Source organism: Macaca nemestrina, chromosome 2, assembly GCF_043159975.1.
Source record: "Macaca nemestrina isolate mMacNem1 chromosome 2, mMacNem.hap1, whole genome shotgun sequence".
Lineage (NCBI taxonomy): Eukaryota > Metazoa > Chordata > Mammalia > Primates > Cercopithecidae > Macaca > Macaca nemestrina.
In genome coordinates, this window is record NC_092126.1 from 20,799,278 (window position 1) to 20,822,931 (window position 23,654).

At 38.9% G+C, this 23,654-nt stretch overlaps 1 protein-coding gene across 20 annotated transcripts in view; it reads left to right on the forward strand.

Moving 5' to 3' along the window:
• LOC105488951 (NIMA related kinase 10) overlaps positions 1 to 23,654 on the forward strand; it is a 271,931-nt gene that overhangs the window by 66,374 nt on the left and 181,903 nt on the right. For all 20 annotated transcript variants that reach the window (XM_071090803.1, XM_071090804.1, XM_071090789.1 and 17 more), the window contains 11 exons: positions 1,840 to 2,064; positions 4,984 to 5,123; positions 9,565 to 9,626; positions 11,110 to 11,187; positions 13,143 to 13,207; positions 15,451 to 15,553; positions 15,647 to 15,775; positions 16,279 to 16,416; positions 19,272 to 19,317; positions 21,781 to 21,902; positions 22,040 to 22,142. In XM_071090803.1, coding sequence (XP_070946904.1) covers positions 1,840 to 2,064; positions 4,984 to 5,123; positions 9,565 to 9,626; positions 11,110 to 11,187; positions 13,143 to 13,207; positions 15,451 to 15,553; positions 15,647 to 15,775; positions 16,279 to 16,416; positions 19,272 to 19,317; positions 21,781 to 21,902; positions 22,040 to 22,142 — 1,211 coding nt within the window. The remainder of the gene's footprint in view (positions 1 to 1,839; positions 2,065 to 4,983; positions 5,124 to 9,564; positions 9,627 to 11,109; positions 11,188 to 13,142; positions 13,208 to 15,450; positions 15,554 to 15,646; positions 15,776 to 16,278; positions 16,417 to 19,271; positions 19,318 to 21,780; positions 21,903 to 22,039; positions 22,143 to 23,654) is intronic.

Here is a 23,654-nt window from a genome sequence, read left to right on the forward strand (position 1 = left end):
GAGAACTAGAGCAGATAGTTAATGATAAACTTAAAATGTAGCTAACTTTGATCAGTGTTCTATTTATGCCAAGACCTGCTCTAAGCACCTTGCATATTAACTCATGTGATCTGCACACTAACCCTATTTTTCCCATATTTTATAGATAAGGCAACAAGACGCCTTTATCCAGGTCATGCTGGTCTCTGATAAATAACAATGTGAATTTTATCATGAACATTATGGGGACTCGTGGAAAAATTTTAAGCATGATCAAATTTGTTTTTTTAAAGATCACTTTGATAGCAGTGTATGTGGGAGTGAGGTGGGGGGTGTTTGTTTATATCCACATATTGAGATCCACTTACAACAAGGAGAGGATGTTTGGTGTAGAAAGTTTGTGAAGGTAAAGAATACTATTTATCAAGGAACATTTATTATTAATGTCAGAGCACAAAATTCGGGAGGGAGAGGAGCCATAGATAATCAGTTCAGGGGAAAGGAATGAGAAACCAGTATGGGAATGAGAATATTGGAAAGGTAGATGAAAGAAGGGTTTATATCTTGAGCATGACCAAGGATTACAAGGAGGGGAGGAGCAGGGGGGTTAGCTAGCTGCCTGATGTTCAAGAGCATCCCAGAAGTTACCCAGGAAATAGAAAACACTAAGAGCTCTTGACTGACTGTGGAGGAGTGTGAGAAGAGGAATATGTGTCTTGATGCCTCCCAGTCTTGTGGCTTGGAAAACTGAAAATATTGTGGTGCCATGAGTCAAGGTCGGGGATATAAGGTGAAGAATAGACCTGGGGAGGAGGCTAATGACTTTGAGTTTAGGGGTAGTGTGGTGAGTACTTGTGGATCATCCATGTGGCTAAAACTTCTGGAGGTTAGGAGCAATGCCTGGGCTGAGATCATGATGGCAAGGTAGAAAGAGTGTTTGAAATCATGGGAATGGATGACACTATCCAGGATGAGAGTGTTTAAGTATGAGACTAGAGGACTGAGGATGATTCTATAAAACATTTATCATCATAATTTTTCATGGCACAGCTGAACCTTGTGTCTTTACCATCAATTTAATGCACTTTACACTGAGTATGTAGTAACTGAGTACTTTGCCCTTAACTCCCCTGCATTGGAGTGTTTTTGACATTTTCTATCAATGTCTTATTTTGCAATTACACAGTAAGTTTCTGAAGACTAGAATAAGGCTTTTAATTTTGTTTTGTTTTTTTTTTGTCTTTAGCACAATGCAGATCTCATTGTTTGTCCTTGATACTTATTTGCTGGTCAGTAGTTTTTGTTTTTGAAATAGAGTCTCGCTCTGTCACCCAGGCTGGAGTGCAGTCGCAAGTGACCTTGGCGCACTGCAACCTCTGCCTCCTGGGTTCGAGCAATTCTCCTACCTCAGCCTCCCAAGTGGCTGTGATTACAGGCACACACCACCACGCCCTGCCAATGCTGGTCAGTAGGTTTTTAACCAGACCAATGATGATGCAACGAGCCTATAATTTAGAACAGTGATCTGCAAACTATGACCTACAGGCTAAGTTTATTGCACTGCTTATTTTTGTAAATAAAGATTTATTGTAACATAGGGATGCTAATTTATTTTTATATGTTGTCTCTGGCTGCTTTCATGCTATCAGCATAGATGAGTTCTTGTGACAGAGATTGTACGGTTAGTAAAGCTAAAAGTGTTTGATTTTGATCGGGCTCCTAACAGAAAATGCACGTTGACCCATGACTTACAAAATGTTAGGGTTATATTTAATGCACTGATGATAGCTTTAGTCTTAATGTAAAGTCATCAACTCATGATGTTGTGATTCTCACCCCCACCCTCCCCACCCCTTTCAGACTAACAGCGGAGCTGCTGCGCCTACTTTGTGCAGAGCCCCAGGTGAAAGAGCAGGTGAAGCTCTACGAGGGGATACCTGTCCTCCTTAGTCTGCTCCACTCCGACCACCTGAAGCTGCTCTGGAGCGTTGTCTGGATTCTGGTACAGGTTTGTGAGGACCCTGAGACCAGCGTGGAAATTCGCATTTGGGGAGGCATCAAACAGCTTCTTCATATTTTACGAGGGTGAGTCAGAGTGGGCTTTGGCCTACTTTGCCCTATTTGTTGAAATCTGGGGACTCTGTGACGAGATGGCAGATTGGTGTGTGCTCACCTCGTTCCCTTCTGCTTTGGGGTTTCTTTGGTAATTCATGCCTTCCGCCGTCATCTATACTTGTCACAAGCATGTTCTACATCCATGTCAGGGGCATTCATCTTTTCAATTCCTTGGGGACCCGGATATATTTATCTTTGCATCACCAACCTCCAGTACAGTGCTGGGAATGTCGAAGGCCATCAATCTGCAAATATAGTGAAGGCTGAATGGAAATCCAGTAACCTAAAGAAAACCTTTGTCTTGTCACCTTTTCCTTGAATTAGTATACGCATTTTGTCATTCCAAGTATAATGATGAGTAATATTTTCCTAAAATGTTTGTGTGTGCACATATATTATTGTCTATAAAGAGAAAATAAAGCCTATATGAAAGGAGCAGGTGTATAATCCTTATTTTTCAAAGATGATATCATTAATCAAGTGGTTGCCATGTTACTAACTCTAGTCCAGTTCTCTACTTTTCTCTCAATGGTCCTCTAAGGTGGGCATCATCTCTCTTTTAAAAGTAGAATTCCAGTGACATTGTAAGTCAGGAGCATAGAGAATGGATAGTTTAGTTTCCAATTGAAATTCTCTAGAAGCATGTTGCAATCTAACTTCTGTATTTTCTGAATTAAATATATTGAAGTATTGAATAATAATATCTTGTGGTACCATCCATGGGAAGATTCTATTACCTAATGTTGTTTTAAAGTATAATTCAGTTCTATGGGTGCTGAATCAAAGTTAAAAAAAATGAGTATGCATATTTGAACTGGATCATGTTTATGATCTGCAGTACATAAATAAAGCTCATTTTAATACAAGCAGAGGGACTTATCAATTTTCATATAACTAGATATTGTCAAATCAATATTGTTATGACTTTGTACTTGTTATGCTTCTAGGGATATTGCAGAACTGTGTGTTACCAACTTCATTTTCTCTGAGGGAACATTCAGAAGCATAAGAACAGACTGTAGAGACATGAACAGTCGCTTTGTTAACAATATCTGTCATTACCTAAACAAAGAAAAAAATTTATAGACTGTTGGCAATCTACTTGCTTTATGAATGTGACATAAAGATATCAATACTTTATAGTATAAATTATAAGTCATTCATTAGTGCTGTGACATAATAAGCCAGCCCCTTGGTCAAAGTAATCACAATTGACAAAGGTTTTTTATTTAGGTTTGTAGGATGATGATGGTAATGATGATCATGGCGGTGGTTATATCTTTATTATTGGACAACCATACCTATTGCAATAGGTGTGGGTTGCCCTCTTGGAGAACAGCTATTTTCTTAAGAATAAAATGAAATTCTATAATAGTTAAGCAGAATTTCAAAGACAAAACCTGCCTTTTTCTCGTATAGTATTGAATCTAGCTTTTCTCTTTTGCTCAAGTCATAACTATCCTTGGTGAAAAAGAGGTCTTTCACATCTAAAGAATCATTTTCCAGTCCATTTTGATGGTGCAATGTTAGCAAACTTTTCCCTGGGATCATGACATATTTTACGTCTTATTCCATGTTAAATATGTGCTGGTGCTCTGGGAGAATTTATTACCCTAGCTGGATAAACAGTTTCCTTTTAGAGCTCGTTCCTGCCCCTGGGCTGACTGCAGCTGGCACTAGGGGTAAAGGTTGCCAGGCTGTCTTGTGGCTTGAGTATGAACACCACTGTTGTCAGGGCAGTTTCCGGGAAACTTTCTCATGCCTGTTCACCTGCCATCCCACACTCAAAGGCAGCTCCCAAAGGGCTCTCTTGTTCAGGTGAAGAGATCCCTACAATTTGAGTTTTAAGATAATAATGTTGACAGATAAGATCGCCACCTGTGATGTCCCTAGGCTCAGCTCCATTACCTTCCCCATGCTCATTACAGGGAGGACACTAGTGGACCCAGATGACATGAGAGGGAAGTCAAGGAAACTCCATCCATGTTACATTTAGGCACGGAGAAATCCAGGGGGAGTTGCTGCTATTAAAAAAAAAAAAATACATGGAAAAAAATGGTAACTATGTAAAACAAAAGACAACAAAGCAGGCAAAAGACAGATGAAGAATCTATTATGGAAGAAAGTGCACAGAGTAAACAGAAAAGCGAATGCTTTATTTCATCAAGGACATTAAGCAGAGTATGAATTTATGAAATGAGATTAAAGATGAAACAAATTTTGGACACAAAAAGGGGAGAAGATTGCAGAGCCAGGAAAGAAAGCAAGGACTGAATAACACCTACAGAACCGACAAATTAGCTAGATCACCAGAAAAAAAATAGAAATAGTAAAATGTAGGGTAAGCTTGGAAAAAATTACATATAATGCAGAAGAAAAAGACCAACGAATAAAAGAAATTAGAAAATGAATGATATGCCCAATAGAAGAAGACAGGTTTTCAACATGTGGATAATTGGGATCCTGGAAGTACAGAGTAAAATGAAAAGGGCTAAACTTTTCCAAGGTATGATAGAAGAGAACTTTCTTAAAATAAAGGAAGATTGAAAGTTCATGGAAAAAGAAAACAGAGAATAATCAAGACTAAGATGTAGTCAGGTGAATCAACTCCAGGAAAATAGAAAATTCAAAAACAAAGGTGGCCATGTAGAGCAGTGGGGAGAGGACACTTTTCAATAAATAGTGAGGAATCAGTTTAGTAACCATAAAAAAAAAAAGATTCTTACCACACACCATGCACAAAAATCAACTCCAGGTGGATTGGAAAGTGAAACAATAATGATGCCTTCATGACATGAGGGAGGCAAAGATTTCTTAAATGTGACATAGAAAGGACTGACGGTGAAGGGAAATTGATAAATGGTCTGTGCATTAACTTTTCTTTTTCAGAGACAGAAATTTTGTTTCTGATCGCTCCTCCATCGGAAGCCTGTCCAGTGCAAATGCTGCAGGCCGAATTCAGCAGCTTCATTTATCAGAAGACTTGAGCCCTAGGGAAATACAAGAAAATACTTTCTCTCTTCAAGCAGGTGTTTATGTTTTATTATTTGATATGCTATAATTTACTATGTTGTATTATTATTCACTATTATAGATTAGTATAATAGTGTTAAGTAGGCACAATTTAGAAGTTTACAAAAATGTGAGGTGAAATCCACGTGGATGCTGGAAACTTCTTGGTCCCAGTGTTGGACTTGTAGATGAATGATTTAACAAATGTTTTCTTTGCCTTCTATGTTCTGAACCCAGAAAGAGATAAACTCAGAAGTCAGAGATAGGGAGACAAAACATTAGCTTTATTATGAGGGAAACTGGATTAGGGGATGCAGCTTGATCTGTGGCCGGAGTCATGCTTTCTAGAATTTTCTAGATCCCAGGGCACCTTACATAAGGGGGAATCTTCCGTGCACACACTTGTCTCACCAGGTGCAAGAGAATACCTTCCCCATGCTTCTTGAGCTCCAAAGAGAAGACAGAAAGATGCTGCCCTGTCTAGGATTTTCACATGCAAGCAGGAGCAGCAATGCATCAATGCTTTTTGGCAGGGCCACCTTGAGCAGTCATGCAGTTTGTGTCCTGCCTGGGGGCACCTGGCCTTTGGGACAAGTGGAGATACAGTGCAGTTAGTGCACTGTAGTGCTGAGTGCTGAGTGCTATTGGCCAAGTTGGGTGCCCCACAGCAGCGCACAGAAAGGGAGCAGAGAGGTGTGGTGTGGGCCAGCAGGAGACAGGGGCACTCTGAGGGGAAAGAGCAGACATTGCGGGAGAGGAAACAAGGGAGTGGGGGAGTGGGAGAAGGCAGGCTTTCCTTGCTGTCTACTATTTTCTCCTGAAGAATACAGAAGATATTTTTTCACAGATGTGTGAAAACAAGGACATAGGATCTCCTCCTCAAAGTGCCATTTCTGCTTACTCTAAAAGGACCCTGTCTCGATACAAAGTCTTGTGCTGGGGGTTTACTGTTTGAAGGCTCCCCAGAAATCTAATCCAGCAGAATCTCAGAGCTCTGAGTGTTTCTAGCAATCATTCAAAGAGTGGGTGAGATTGATAGTGATAGAATTCAGAAGAGCAGCTACTTAGATGTGGAATTATAGGGGAATGAATGCCTGAGAAGGGGCACAAGGAGCCTTTGAGAACTGGAAATATAGCCTACACATTCCTCTGGGTGGAGGATGGTTACAGGGCACACAGATATGTAATATCTCATTGAGCCATACACTTAAGATGTGTTTATGTTATACAGCTTATTCTATACCTGTATTAGTCCATTTTCACGCTGCTAAAGACATACCCAAGATAGGGCAATTTACAAAAAAAGACGTTTAATGGACTTACAGTTCCGCATGGTTGGGGAGGCCTCACAATCATGGTGGAAGGCAAGGAGAAGCAAGTCACATCTTACATGGATGATGGCAGGCAAGAGAGAGCTTGTGCAGGGAAACTAAGTGCACTTTCATGGGTTTACAAAAAAAAAATTTTAAAAACCATCAGATCTCAAGCAAGACTCATTCACTATCAGGAGAACAGCACAGGAAAGACCCGCCTCCATAATTCAGTCACCCCCCACTGAGTTCCTCCTGTGACATGTGAGAGTTGTGGGAGTTACAATTCAAGATTGAGATTTGGGTGGGGACACAGTCAAACTATATCATTTTGCTCTTGGCCCCTCCCAAATCGTATGTCCTTACATTTCAAAACCAGTCATACCTTCACAACAGTCCCCCAAAGTCTTAACTCATTTCAGCATTAACTCAGAAGTCCACAGTCCAACACCTGAGACAAGGCAAGTCCCTTGCCTGTGAGCCTGTAAAATCAAAAGCAAGTCAGTTACTTCCTAGATACAATGGGGTACAGGCATTGGATAAATACAGCTGTTCCAAATGGGAGAAACTGGCCAAAACAAAGGGGCTACAGTCCCCATGCAAGTCCAAAATCCAGCAGGGCAGTCAAATCTTAAAGCTCCAAAATGATCTCCTTTGACTCCATGTCTTGCATCTGGGTCACACTGATGCTATAAATGGATTCCCGTGATCTTGGGCAGCTCTACCCTGTGGCTATGCGAGGTACAGCTTCCCTCTTGGCTGCTTTCATGGGTTGATGTTGAGTGTCTTTGGCTTTTCCAGGCACACAGTGCACACTGTCAGTGAATCTACCATTCCAGGGTCTGGAGGACAGTGGCCTGCTTCTTACAGCTGCACTAGGCAGTGCCCCAGCAGGGACTCTGTGTGGGGACTCTGACCCCACATTTCCCTTCTGAATTGCTGTAGCAGATGTTCTCCATGAGAACTCCGCCCCTTCAGCAAACTTCTGCCTGGGCATCCAGGCATTTCCATACATCCTCTGAAATCTAGGCAGAGGTTCCCAAACCTCAATTCTTGACTTTTGTGTACATGCAGGCTCAACACCACATGGAAGCTGCCAAGCCTTGGGACTTCCACCCTCTGAAGCAACAGCCTGAGCTGTACCCTGGCCCCTTTTAGTCATGACTGAAATGGCTGGGATGCAGGGCACCAAGTCCCTAGACTGCACACAGCAGAGGGACCCTGGGTCCAGTCCATGAAACCGATTTTTCCTCCTAAACCTTCAGGCCTGTGATGGGAGGGACTGCCGTAAAGGTCTCTGACATGCCCTGAATAAATTTTCCCCATTATTTTGGGGAATAACATTTGGCTCATTACTTATGCAAATTTCTGCAGCTGGCTTGAATTTCTCTTCAGAAAATGGGATTTTTCTTTTCTATTGCATTGTCAGACTGCACATTTTCCAAACTTTTATGCTGTATTCCTCTTCTAAAATTCAATGCCTTTAACACATTCAAGTCACCTCTTGAATGCTTTGCTGCTTAGAAATTTCTTCTGCCAGATACCCTAAACTATTTCTCTCAAGTTCAAAGTTCCATCAGATATCTAGGGCAGGGGCAAAATGCCGCCAGTCTCTTTGCTAAAACATAACAAGAGTCACCATTGCTCCAGTTCCCAACAATTTGCTCATCTCCATCTGAGACCACCTCAGCCTGGATTTTGTTGTCCGTATCATTATCAGCATTTGGTCAAAGCCATTCAACAAGTCTCTAGGGAGTTCCAAACTTTCCCACATTTTCCTGTCATTTTGTGAGCCCTCCAAATTGTTCCAACATCTGCCTGTTACCAAGTTCCAAAGTCGCTTTCAAATTTTCTGTTATCTTTTCAGCAAAGCCCCACTCTACTGGTACCAATTTACTGTATTAGTCCATTTTCATGCTGGGCAATTTCCAAAAGAAAGAGGTTTAATGGACTTACAGTTCCACATGGCTGGAGAGGCCTCACAATCATGGCGGAAGACAAGGAGGAGCAAATCTCATCTTAAGTGGATGGCAGCAGGCAAAGAGAGGGCTTGTGCAGGGAAACTCCCATTTTTAAAACCATCAAATCTTGTGAGACTCATTCACTATCATGAGAACAGTGCAGGAAAGACCCATCCCCATAATTCAATCACTTCACACCAGGTTCCTCCCATGACACGTGGGAATTGTGAGAACTACAATTCATGATGAGATTTGGGTGGGGACACAGCCAAACCATATCAATACCTAAATAAAAATGGAAAATAAAAATTAAAAACATAAAGGGTTAAGAGTAGGGTTTGAGTTTTGACTCCACCCTCATTGATGGCTATATGGCCTTGGGCAAGTTCCTTAACTTCTCCAAGCTTCAGTTTTGCTTATGTAAAATGGTGATGATAATCATGATATCAGTGATAGAAGATCATTGTGAGAATTCTATGGGAATATATGTAAAATCTTTAGCACACTAAAATGGAATTATCCTTTATAGGAGCTCTGTGCTATAGAGTCTGGCATACTTCTGAGAGCACAAGTATTTCAGTGCAAAATGCCACCAAAGGCTGCCACAGTGGCTGTCAGGAGGCAAGAGTGGTGCTGTTTAGGGCTGGGGATTTAACGTCTGGCAGACTGGGGCTGCACTCCTGATCGTTTCCACTTACTGGTTGTGTGGCCTAGTCTAGTAACTCTTTGAAACTGTTTTCTCACCACTAACACTGGTAATCATAGTGCATACTCTTATTATAAGGATTGAATTGGATAATATATTTAAAGCATTCTTTTATTTATCAACCATTATAGATATATTTGTTGAGCACCTGCTGAGTGCCAGGGCATGTGTTGGGCACTGGGGATTGCAATGAAATGGACAGATACAGTACTTGCCTCCTGGTACACAGTAAGTTCTCAATAAATGGCTGCTGTGGAATAGATGTGCACAGGAAATACATGGAGAGGAGAATTAGAAGCCATTACAAGTCAACTTCTCTTCTTCCAGAGCTGTGCCAGAAGGAAAATTAGTGTTTCTTGAGGAGTTACTTTGCTAACAAGCATAGCAAAATAATAAAAATACCCTGTGGAGCAAGAGTATTCATGTGAAAGTGTATTTATTGCAATGATGCACACTATGCATTTGATTGTTTTCATTCCAGCCTGCTGTGCTGCCCTCACTGAGCTGGTGCTCAATGACACCAATGCCCACCAGGTGGTTCAGGTGAGAGCACTCCTTCTCAAGGTCAGGTCTCCGTAACCATTCATAATCAACTCACCTTGTGGTGCAGTCTGTATCCCAGAGCATAGGTTTTGGGATCCCATCATGTGATTTAAAAACTATTTTAACGTTTCTCATTTCACTAATAGAGTTCCACTTTATATTTTGTCCTTCCTCCTTTAACTCACTTGACTTAAAAAGGACCGACATGTGGTTAATTGATGTTTCTTCATTATGTTATGTGCAGTACTTTTTATTTTATCTTTCTAAAAGGGATACTCTGAATTGCTTTAATTCTGGGCATGTAGAATACCATAAGGTAAGGACAGCGGTCATTTTGATTAAAACTATGCATCAGATTATTAAGTTAGAGATGATGATTGAGACACAGCAAACAAAATATTTATTGCCAAGAAACTGACTTTGCAAAGTATCATCCACTAATTAATCTACTGTATGTACAGCTATATATACATGTTTGTGTATGTATATATACACATAAATATAAATTAATATCTATATAAATAAATATACACACATATATGTACAACCCTTGTATGGGCTTCTATTGCAAAAGTTACCTCCTACTTAGTGAATTTTACAGAGAAAACCTTTTGACTGTGTCAATATGATATCCAACTTCAAAATACATGCATGTTAGTAAGGGATCAGCTCATCAATGATTAAATTAGGACATGAGAGAAACTCAGCAGATCGGCGGGTAGTTGATAAAGCAGGGCATTTGGAGTTGGCCAGGCTGCGGTTTAATTCCTGGAATTATTATTTCTTGGCTTGGCTTCTAAAAAAATAATGTATCTGCTGTAAGTATTGCTTTTCTCACGTATAAAACAAGGAAATTATAGACTAATTTCACAGAGTTGTTACAGAGATTAGATGGGATAAAGCAAATAAGGCTCTTTGCAGTTATAATATGAATGCCTGCATATAGTAAAGATTAGTACATTATGTATTTACTAGATAATAGAAAAGTGGCTGTAAGGTATTATTATTTGTTCATTCCTTCATGTATATATTTCAATTAAAAAATCTAGAAAGATGTCAAGATTATAATAAAGACATAAATTAATAACTGAAATATAATATCTCCCTTTACAGTTGTGGTAATTAAGGATATAAATAAATATTAAAGATATAATTCTAAGATATTGGGACACCTTTACTCTGTCCCTTTTTAATCTCTCATTCTTTGTTTTTAAGGTATTTGAATCACTTTATGTTTATGTACTTTATAATAATCTTGACTCTCCACAGACAGTTGGAATTTTAAGATTGTAGTTGCACTCTTTAGTGTTTAAAAGTGTTATGTTGACATTTTAAATATTGTCCTGTAATGTTTACTTCAAGGTCCAAAGTTATACTAACATTTCTTCTTTGATACTAATTTTTGAGATTGTTGATTTGCCTCTTTATGCTTGTGTATCACTACAGTGTTGTCACTCAGTGTATGACCCCTTTATTCTTTCAGGAAAATGGTGTATATACAATAGCAAAATTAATTTTACCAAATAAGCAAAAGAATGCAGCAAAAACTAATCTATTACAGGTAATAAACATGTCTGTTGTCCTGCAATATCAAGTTATTGAAACCTGGGGTAACTTTGGTAAAATGATCTATGATTTTTAGAATGTTTAGGTTAGTACTGGTCCCCGTACTGACTATGGGGGAAAAATACCTGGCGAGGAAGATTGGCATGGCATGGCATCAAATAATATTAAAACAATGCAGAAGGCTGAACAGTGGTTTCTCTGTGTGGGAGAATTAGGTGATTTATTTAGGTGTTTCTTTGCTTATCAATAAGTTCTATTTTTTTAAAAAAATATTCATTCCTTATGTATCAGAATATAACAACAGGGGAAAATTATTTGCCATCACGGATCTTGACGGATGAGAAGGGACTTGCCAAGTGGATAAGGGGATATTGGGTGGGGCACCAGTGGCATCTGCTGCAGGGTGGAAGGACATTCTATGCAAGGGAACAGCGCGCACCAAGTGTGAAAGCTGTGAGCTTAGAGTGTGCTGAGGGAAGGGTGAGCTGCTCAGTGGGGCTGGGGTGTGTGGTTGCGGGAGGCAGTGCTCCAGGAGATGAGGCCTCACATGTAAGAAAGGGAAGCAATTATGCAGGTTCTAAGTTCATTTTTGAGGAGTGGGTATTGGGGGAGCTGAGGGGAGGGGGAGCTGCTCAGTGGAACTGGGGCGTGTGGTTTGGGAAGGCAGTGCTCCAGGAGATGAGGCCTCACATGTAAGAAAGGGGAACAGTTATGCAGGTTCTAAGTTCATTTTTGAGGAGTGGGTATTGGCAGTGGGGGCAGAGGGCAGTGTCCCTAATGTCAAAATTTGATTTAAAGTTAGTCTTTGCAATACTTGTAGCTCATCTTTTCTTTTCCCCCCAAGTCATTTTGAAAAGGAAGAAAGAAACAACCTTTGTCTCCAATCTGATTTAAGAGTTATCATCCAAAATGATGGCCAAACCCAGCAGACTCTTTGGGGATCTCTGTGCTGGCGAGCAGGGGTTTTTGGAGAGCTGCCAGGGAAGGTGCAGGCATGGGACGATTTCTTCAGTGCATCACAGATGTATGACACTGTGCTGGTAAACAGATGAAGACAAACCCGTCCTGCAGATACATTTTGTGAAGCCAGTAGAGGGTTTTTTAGAATTCCAGATGAAGGACTTTTGAGGAGTACGCATGCTCTCCCTTTCTCACAGTCTCCCCTGCTCTCACCTGGCTCCTTCATGTCATTTTGTTGCCGGCCCCACCTCTCTGGGCAATTTGTTTGGGACACTTCTGTATTCAGATCACTGATTTTAGGAATTGATCCCAGATTTGATTCAGCAGACCCTGATCAATCCAATGGTGGCCTATTGTGCAGGCACAGCTGCAGGCTGGGCACACTCTTTTTTCTCAGTTCTGCAAAATGTCAGATGTTTATTTTTCCTAGCTAAAGCCTCACAGGCCTCTTTCTGAGCATTCTAGGGAGTTACTGTAGATTGTTCTATTTGGGGAATGCTTAAGACTCTTTACTCAGGAGACCAATTTGTCAAGTTTGAGTCCACTGTGCCTGTGACTATTTTTATATGTCATCATTTCTAGTGTTTATTTTCTCACAGAAACCATATAAATATTGAGGTATACATAGCAGGCTAGAAACAAAATAAACCTTGAGCTCCTGGAAATCTTCAGACGTTTGGTTTTCTCAGCATTGGAATTTTACTTCTTGTCTCTGTACTCATTTTGTACTTTCTAGAAAGAAATGAATGACGAGTACCGAGTGAAGCAAAGCCAATATTCCCAGCGTTCTACAACATAAACACTTTGTAAATACGGGAATGACCCCAGGTGCTGGTGTTTTTTTGTTTTCCCTTATAAGCTTTGGCTCCAACCTGGACCAGCCACTTACAATAAAGTCACGTTAATGTTTACTTCCTGTTAATTCTTTCCTGAAAATGTTTTCATTTGCTGAGCTACCATTTAAGAATCACATATCCTTTTGTTTTCTAGTGTTATGCTTTCAGAGCCTTGAGATTTCTCTTCAGTATGGAAAGAAACAGACCACTCTTTAAAAGGTATGAGGTTAGAGAAATATAAGTGATCATTCGATTTAGGAGCTCATGAGATTGAACTGTTTTCACATACTTGGCTTAGATGCAACAGTAGGAAAATAACACATCAGTATGCAAACCATGTGTCTTCAGATTTCTTATTTCACAGATATAAGTGAGCTATTGTAGTGATTCAGTATCCAGCCACACTGAATATTAACAGAATGATGATGAAAGAGCATAAATCGCCGTATCAATACAACTCCCCTTAATTACATGCGACCACTATAATTTTAGTTTTCTTTTTGATAATTAAAGATGTTGACATTTTTAAAAGATGGTATTAAAATATGAGCTTGTTTTTTCCAGCTAGAAATTTGAAAATCGATCTGGGAATTTCCCTTTAGTCAAAGGGAATTTAATCAAAGTGAAAACAAACTTTTTCTGTGTGTCTTTGATAGTGTAGGAGCTCATTTGAAGGGGAGGCTGGACGTTCTGGCGTCAAGATACCGCATTGGTGAGCCTGACCGAAAGGCCACCATTTTGGGAAGCAAACACTGGTGCCCTCAGTGGTGTTCTGCACACCATTTAGTTGGGTGGGTTAGCCAAAATCATAGGCCCAAGTTTTCACTAACATCTTGTTAAGAAGGCAGAATAGGCATAAAATATTGAGTTAATACAGTGTTTTTTTGTTCAGAAAGCATGGAGCATCACTTTTTGGCCTTTTGGCTGACATCAAGTACAGAAAGCATGGAGCATTTTATGTTGTTACTTTATTTTTATACGATGCTTGGATTTAGAGGAAAATAAAGTAAAATTAGTTCTTTTTTTTTTTTTTTTTTTTGACAGAGTCTCATTCTGTTGCTTCTCCTGCCTCAGCCTCCTGAGTACCTGGGACTACAGGCATGCACCACCACACCTGGCTAATTTTTGTATTTTCAGTAGAGGCGGGTTTTCACCATGTTGGCCAGGCTGGTCTTGAACTCCTGACCTCAGGTGATCCACCCACCTCGGCCTCCCAAAGCGTTGGGATTACAGGCGTGAGCCATTGCACCCAGCTACTTATTCTTTATGCTCTTTCATTTCAAAGCTCTAAACCATCCCTTTTAGTGAACTCAAATATTTAAAATTGAGCCCTGGAAACCAGTGTCTTGGGAATGGTGAATGAATCTCCTTATTTGTTTTATTTTTCATACCAGTATTTTTATTTTCATGGAACTTTAATTTAAAAGTTAGATTAGTATTTACCTCTTACTAAAATCTGAGTCAAATGACATTTGTGGAAGTGCTCCACACCCCCCAAAAAAACACCCAATAAATGTTTCCTTCTAATATATTCAATACCTATACCCCCAAATATCTTACAAATAAGATTTTTGTATAATCTGTATCATATCTAATTTTAAATTATGGTAAAAATATTAACATGCCATCTACCTTCTTAAAATTTTAAGTGTACAGTGTTGTTAACTGTAAGCACAAGGTTGTACAGCAGATCTCTAGAACTTTCTTCTCCATTTGTTTTTTTCTTACCCCACAGAAACTGTAAATAGTGTATTTTTTAAGGTAAGTTGGAGAATATTGTTTCTCCAACTTTGTTGATAACCAAAAGAAGTTAAATTTGTTTCGTGTAATTAATCAGTAAGCGAGCTGCATTCAAAAGGGAAGTAATGGGCCGGGCACGGTGGCTCACGCCTGTAATCCCAGCAAGGGATTGGGAGGCCAAGACGGGCGGATCACGAGGTCAGCAGATCGAGACCATCCTGGCTTAACATGGTGAAAATTCATCTCTACTAAAAATACAAAAAATTAGCCAGGCGAGGTGGCAGGCGCTACTTTGTGTGTTCTTGGATCACACAAAGAAATCCCATTTCTCTTTGAAATGTTTATTCTTCCTCCTCAAACAAACTTTCATAATGAGAGTTAATTGAGAGTTAATTGAGCTGTTACATTATGTCAGAGTGTTCTGCTCATGCCAATAAATAATAACCCATCTTGAAAATCTACACTCTAGATTTTATAAGCCATATTTGAGGAATGTTAACAGCTTGGTTCCATTTGAGTAGTCCCAGCTACTCGGGAGGCTGAGGCGGGAGAGTGGCGTGAACCCGGGAGGTGGAGTTTGCAGTGAGCTGAGATCACGCCACTGCACTCCAGCCTGGGCGACAGAGCAAGACTCCATCTCAAAAAAAAAAAAAAAAAAAAAAGGGAAGTAATGATCAACAGTGTCCAAGTCCTACGATAAGTGTGTGTAATTTTCTCTGTAGAGTTTTCCCCACAGACTTGTTTGAGATCTTCATTGACATAGGACATTATGTACGTGATATCAGTGCTTATGAAGAATTGGTATCCAAGTTGAATTTATTAGTGGTAAGTCCTGAGTTTTCAATATTTTGGCAGGCTGCTATGTAGTTAGGATGGAATTTATCACAGAAACCCATTTCCTTTTTATATTTTGATTAGGAGGATGAACTGAAGCAAATTGCTGAAAATATTGAAAGCATTAATCGGAACAAAGCTCCTTCGAAATATATAGGCAACTATGCGATTTTGGATCATCTTGGAAGTGGAGCTTTTGGCTGTGTTTACAAGGTGACTTTCCCCTTGGGGAACATTTCTGATACTCCCAACCAAACAGGATGTCACACTTGCACACCGATATTCAATTGAATTGGAACTCTTGTCATTGAAAAATAGCAAACAAATAGATATGAAAATTAGAATGATTGTTTTTGTCAAACAGAGATAGCCACACTAATATTGTTTTAGCTGTAAGCTCTAGAAATCGGCCACTGACTTTTTAAGACAAAAGGCATCATTAATCTGTCACAAAAATATTCAAAAAAGCTTCTCCCAATGCATGATGCAATCTCTAAATTGTAAAATGCTACTAAATATTACAGATTGACCCAGGGGATACCAGTGTTTTGAGCTGAGCTTAATGTAAATACAGCTGGAACTTTAAATGCTCTGTGACTTATTTATATGACTTAGTTACTCACGTGACTTTGTTAGCCTATCTCTTTCTTCCCCTTTCTACCTTCTACTTCTTTACCCTGTTCCTTTTTTGTTGTTGTTGTTGTTCTTTATTTTAGGTTAGAAAGCGTAGTGGTCAAAATCTTTTAGCAATGAAAGAGGTCAATTTACATAACCCAGCATTTGGAAAGGATAAGAAAGATCGAGACAGCAGCGTAAGGAATATTGTTTCTGAATTAACAATAATTAAAGAGCAGGTAAATGTTTTTCTTGTTTCTGAAGATGTTTTTCTTAAATACATATCATTGCAAGAAAGTAGAGTTGTGGTGTTCTTGTCTATGATGCTTATGAACTAGTTCCACATGAAATAATTGACATTGAAGCAGTGATATTTTTGCCAGCTTTTCCCCTAAGGCTTGACACTGAAGCATAAAACACTGTCTGGAGTTTATATCAGGGTCGTGGATGCAAAACAATTGGATTTACAGTACAGAATGCATCATATATGAGAAATCCTTTTCTTTTCATTGTGAGCATATCTATTATTTTCTCATTATATTTTAGGATATTTGGTTACTTAGTTACATACATAGAAATATGACTGTTTCTTGACTTTTGCCAAATGGAACCAAGCTGTTAACATTCCTCAAATATGGCTTATAAAATCTAGAGTGTAGATTTTCAAGATGGGTTATTATTTATTGGCATGAGCAGAACACTCTGACATAATGTAACAGCTCAATTAACTCTCATTATGAAAGTTTGTTTGAGGAGGAAGAATAAACATTTCAAAGAGAAATGGGATTTCTTTGTGTGATCCAAGAACACATTGGTTTCTTTTTCAGCCTTCCTTGTTTGCACATTCATTATGAATACTGTTCATTTATAATTCCTGTGGTGCACTGTCAGCTTCGCTGCTTTCGTCCTCCACTAGTCACATTTGCATAGCATTTGTGTTGGGATGTAACAAATTCCATGAACATGGAGACCTTTATTCATAGAAATTGATAGTTCTACTCCAGTGTATACATTATAGTAAATATTATCATTAATTGTTTATTTTATAGTTGATTTTATTACTAATAGACCAGACTTTAAAAAGTTTGTTCATGTGTTTGTGTGGTCATCTAGCCTTCCACAGTGTGCTTTTTCATTGTAGCAAAAGGCTAGAACAGGGCTTTTGGACTAAGCCAGTCCAGTGTTTTCATCTGGACCCAAATATGGTTTTAGTCCTTACGGGTGAGCCAGGTCCAGAATATGGTTCTGGTTGGTTACCTGGTCACATATTGTTTAAGATCTGCTGGCCGCTTGCTAGTTGATGAAGTAGATTATTTGTTTTAGCATGTTTCCTAAGAAAAGAAACTGTTAGACTAGGATTAGATAGGAGGCCTATGCTTGGGCTTTGAGGTGACTCAAACTTACTCTCTCACTAGAGGATCAAACTGATGGAAAGGATGGTAACATTGAGTCCTTAAAGGAGGAGGTAGTGGCAGGCAGAAGCAAAACAAATGGGGCTAGAATGGGAGAGTAAATTAAGATTAACCTGCATTAACAAAGAGGATCCCAAATGCAGGTGCTTAAAAAGAGGACTCACAGTACAGTGGGTTATTTCCCTTTCACGGAACAATCCCGAAGTGAGTAAACCGTGTTGGAGGTGTTCTCTGCTCCATGCGATCATTTGGGGATGCAGGCTTTTTTCTCTCTTCTTGTGCTGTTACCTCCTAGTGCATTGTCTTCATCTGTGTGGTTGAAACTGCCATAGCCACGCTCACATCCAAGGTGGGATGAGGAGGAGCACGGAGGGCTATTCCCAAGGTTTAGAGTTCACACAGGAAGCACACATGCTTCCTCTCATATTCCACAGGTCAGAGCTGAGTGGTAACCTCACCCCCAGCTTCAAGGGAGGCTGAGAAGTCTTCTCTAACTGGGAAGCCATGTCCAGCTACAACTGCACTGCAATGAGACAGCAGGTTTTTGGTGGACAGCTAGCAATCTTCCTGCAAAAAGACTTGCAGAAAGACCAAAAAGAGATGCAAGCAAGCCATTTGTTGATGTGATGGTGACTGTTCTAAGATAAATTTTATCTAGAAACTCAAATTATAAGCAAAAACTACAAAAATATTAGCATTCTTCTAGAAAATGACCTTTTAAAAATTAAAACATTAGAAATTCCACTAACATTCTTAACTTATATCAAAGAGAAATTTCACCAGACACTTTTTAAAAATGGTGAGGAAGACGTTATTCAATACTATGGCAATAGAAGTCAAACTGTTGTAATAGAGGAGAGAGATTGAACCCAACTCTGAATTCGAGGACCGGACAGCGGAGGACTCAGAGCCAATGGTCAGGGTGAAGGGGGTCAGTGGACGGAAGTTTACTAAGAGGAACTTGGTTAGATATCAAGGGTGAGTGGATGGGAAACTTAATTGGAGGTCAAGGGTGGGAGATTTTTCCATAAACTGACTTAGCAGGATATAAGTTGCTAAAACTGACAGACCAAGGATGAGGCCTAGTCATGAAGAGGACTCAGAGGAGTCTGACTAAAGCTTGGTTAAGTAGGAAGTCCTTGTCAACTGTTATTATGATTTAAAATAAGTTAACTCTTAGATTATGTCATTTTGCTACTAATCATTTTGGAGAGCATAGAAAGACAGAAATAGTGTAAATAGACACAAACTTTACATAAATATTTATATCGTAGAGAGAGGTAAAGAACAATGAATATTTGTAGTCAACAGAAGCTACCTCATTTCACTTTTCTCCTTTATACAGTCTGTGTGTGGGGTTGTGACAAGGCATGCTAAAGGAATTCTTAAGATTCCTTCTACCTCTATAGTTCTCTTGGTTAAGTTAGATAGTAAAGTTAGGTGATAGAACGTTTTAAATTTTATTTAATAAAGCTATATAGGATTACTATTTTCAGATCAGTTTATAAGCAACAAGTTTTTAAAAATCACAATCTCAGTTCAATGATATCTTGAAGTGCTTAGCTTTGTAAATAAATATAATTTCTTTGTAGTTTTCAAATATGAACTCCAACTAAGTAGTCAGTGAAAAAACTTGTATTTTGAAGCAGTGCAATACATGTTTGTTATTTATTTTCTTATAGCTTTATCATCCTAACGTTGTACGTTATTACAAAACATTTCTGGAAAGTAAGTATGAGTTTTCATGATATTTCTAAATAAGGAAACATTTTTGTCATATATATTTTTATATTAGAATGTCGCAAAAGAAACCTTATCAACTATTTTATTGACCTTTTTTTGTTAATATGACAGTAGATGATCTTAAGCATCACTTTCTTGACTAGCGAAACAGTGACCTAGTCAGTGACCTGAAGATAGTTATAAAATACTTAGCTCCCTGTGTGAAAAACACATGAACAAATGAAAATAGTTATTGCTGTTCTCATATACAAAAAAATCACTTAATAGGATCAAGAAAAAAGAAAACTAATGGGTGGTGGTTTCCTTAAGAAAAGAAAAGAAAAGGAAGTTGCTTTTGTTGACGCCGGTGTCATTTTCCATCCCCAAAATAAGTTGGAGAGAGCTAGGTCTTTGAGATTTCTTTTACCTGAAGTTCAGGTAAATGCCACAAGGTGGCGATGGAGCCCAGACTGATTCTGCAGGTAGGCAGGCTTGCTTTCTGCAGGTATGATGGAATGCTGGACTAGAACCAAAACACAGATAAAGCTAAACTCAGCCACTTTGTTTGTTTGTTTGTTTTAAATAGGACCCATAACAGAAATGATACAAGTATTGATAAGCTTTAATGATATGTGTCACGTATGAAATGTCAAAATAAATCTCCACTTGAAGAATGATTTAAAGAGATACAAGGCAATGACTGGGGCTTCCGAACTACCTCTTTATCAGTGCTATTGCTATTTAAGAAAACCTTTTGTGTGTGTACATTGGCATTTGGGACAGCCGGGAGATGGGAGATTTTACCCATCTCCCTTCCCCTAGATGACTCAGAAAAACTCAGTGCTAAAATTCGTGCAGTAAATCCTGTCCCCTTAGCCATTTGTTCTTGATGTTAAAATAATTTTCTATAATTTAGTGCATATCCCTTCAAAAAAGGTTGGCTTCTGACTTGTAGTGAAGTGACGTAACTTGTCTTAATATAAAAACCAAAAACGTTTTTTACTACCTGACAGCTTCCAAAAAGAACTGGAAATGGCCGCCGGGCGCAGTGGCTCACGCCTATAATCCTAGCACTTTGGGAGGCTGAAGCGGGTGAATCACTTGAGGTCAGGGGTTTGAAACCAGCTGGCCAATACGGTGAAACCCCGTCTCTATTAAAAATACAAAAAAAAAAAAAAAAAAAAAAAAAAAAAAAAAAAAAAAAGCTGGGTGTGGTGGTAAGCGCCTGTAATCCCAGCTACTTGGAAGGCCGAGGCAGGAGAATTGCTTGAACCCGGGAGGCAGAGGTTGCATTGGGCCAGATCTCGCCACTGCACTTCAGCTTTGCAACAGAGCAAGACTCCGCCTCAAAAAGAAAAAAATAAAAATAAAAAAGAAGAAGAATTGGAAATGGCTTAAAAATAAATAAAATATGATATAATAGATTAGGAAATTGCAATAAAGAGGAATGAAGGATGAGAAAGTTAAAAATAAAGCTAGAAGTAGTATTGGTACATAAATGAATATTTCTTGAAATTATGAAAAATTGGAAGCAATATAAATGTCTATCTGTAGGAGAATGATTAAATAGATTATGGTATCCCCGTATTGTGCAATACCATACAACCAGCAGAAAGAATGGTATGGATCTGTGTGCACTGAAATATAAGGCCGCTTAATGAAAAAAACATAAATTGCAGAACATGTATGATTCCATTTTTGTGAACATTTTCTACACACATATTTTGTATACATGCCAAAGTTTCAAAAGACACATATCACATCCCATTGTTAGTAAACCCTATTGGTTTTAGAGGAGGAAGTAGAATTTACTCCTTTGTTTCTTGGCATCCAAAGCAAAAAGACAAATACAGTCAGTCATGAAGTTCTCCGTATCCATAAGATAAAACCTGGAGAGGTCCATTTTTTTTTCTTTTGCTTTTGAAAGGCATAACAGAAATTCCTATCATGTGTATTATTTTCAACTGTGTCATTGCAAGACCATGGCATTATTCCGGTGTAAAATTCTGTAAGGTAAATCTTTCAGACTATGAACCAATACTGTTGAAAATGCAATTTTCTGAATGTCTTGCCTTGATCTGAGGGTAAATTTTAGACTGTTGGGAGGAAGGATGGGCTTACAGGTTCTTCAGGGAATCCTCCGTGACTGGAGGTCATTTGCTTGTTCTCTGTGGCACCTTTCAATCATTCCACATCCTGGCATACGTAGAAAATGATAATATTTGCCAGTGTAAACTTATGCTAAGGGGTTGCCTGTAGCCAGAAGATACTGTTGCTGGGCCCCCGTTTCCCTAAGACCCTCCCCACCTCTTCCAGGGCTGAGTGGATCCATATTTAACACGTCATCCCTAATTCTTTAGTGTTAGTGTCCCGCACAGACATTGGGAAGCTTGAACTCTCATTTGTAAAGTTTTTCAAAATATCTGTATTGAGTTTAAATTTCTATGACCTTTTGTGATATTTATATAGATGATAGGTTGTACATAGTTATGGAGCTTATAGAAGGAGCCCCGCTTGGAGAGCATTTCAGTTCTTTGAAGGAAAAACATCACCATTTTACTGAAGACAGACTATGGAAAATATTTATACAGGTATGTTTTTATCTTCATTAAATTTTTCTTGAAACAGTAAAATTCTGAGCTGGCTTCTTAAAGACATGTGCAGTAGTCATCACTGGCTATATGTATGCTGGGGGAAATAAAATTTGTTTTCTATTCATTGTTTCAAGCTGTGCTTAGCTCTTCGATACTTACACAAGGAGAAGAGGATTGTCCATAGAGATCTGACACCAAACAACATTATGTTGGGGGATAAGGACAAAGTAACAGTTAGTAAGTATAAAGATTTTAAACCTTTTAACTAAAGAATCCCTGAATACTATTCTAGAGCAGTAGTGTCCAATAGAACTTTTGGCACTCATGGGAATGTTCTTTGTCTGTGCTGTCCAGTACCGTAGCCACTAGCCACATGTGGCTATTGAGCACTTGAAATGTGATGAATGTGACTGAGGAAATACATCTTAAATTTTAATTAATTGTTTTTTGTTTTGTTTTGTTTTGTTTTGTTTGAGACAGAGTCTTGCTCTGTCACCCAGGCTGGAGTGCAGTGGTACTATTTCAGCTCACTGCACCTTCCACTTCCTGGGTTTCCAGTGATTCTTGTGCCTCAGCATCCCGAGTAGCTGGGATTATGGGCACCCGCCACCAAGCCCACCTAATTTTTGTATTTTTAGTAGAGACAGGGTTTCACCATGTTGGCCAGGCTGGTCTCGAACTCCTGGCCTTGTGTGATCCGCCCGCCTCGTCCTCCCAAAGTGCTGGGATTGCAGGCGTGAGCCCCCATGCCCGACCACATTTTATGAAATTTTCATTTAGACATCCCTATGTGATGAATGGCTACCATGTTGGACAGTGACTAGTGTAGTTCTAAATGAGCTGTATTTTGCTCATATGAGAGAATGAACTACTCTTAGAATACATAAGTATTTAATTCCAAAATCAATGGTTTTCAGGTTTTTTCTTACTGCAGAACACTGCCTCATCAACAAAAGCTTTTATGACCACCATATGAGTGCATTGTTTTGAACCATTTTACCATAGTCTGTGCCTTATGAGTGACAGAGGTACATATGGAGGGCTGTAAAACCTCTAGCCATTTATATATTTCAACATAGAGTTTTTGTTACAATTTTTTTCATCTGTAGGAGGTAGGCCTGCTGTTGGATAAAATTTTGCAAATGAGAAGGTTTATTTTCTCCTCCCAATTGTTAAAGTATTAATCATAACTTAAAATTAAGTTTTTAACTTAGGATGACATATTGGCTTTCTCCTGCCTGCCTCATGAACGCTTGTGTTACCCTCATGGACTTTAATGGTTCACTAACTACAATTAGGGAGACACCTTCCTAAACCAGCAGTCTCCAAATATGTTTCATCATAACATCCCAGCAGTAAAAATTGTTTAAGAATACACTGCCAATATACATAGGCTTATTTATAAATTCTATACGTGTATGTTACTGAGCAAAGATTCTGTAGTAAATAACAAAGTCTATAGCAATAAAACATAAAGGGATACATTTAAAAATAACAATAGAGGTCTTAATACTGTTGCTGCCCTCCACCCCATTGCGTTGCCTTAGAAACTCAGTGCTGGAGACTACTGCCATCAATGTTATTGATATGGAGACATCATCGATGTCATATGACAACATATGACAGCATCTAAAGCTGAGTCCCTTAGTTTTAGAATTTAAGTACTCATGAAGGCAATTCCAAATGTACACATTTGCTATAACAACATGTGTTCAGGAATGATAAAGTTTACCATCCAGATTTTTATAA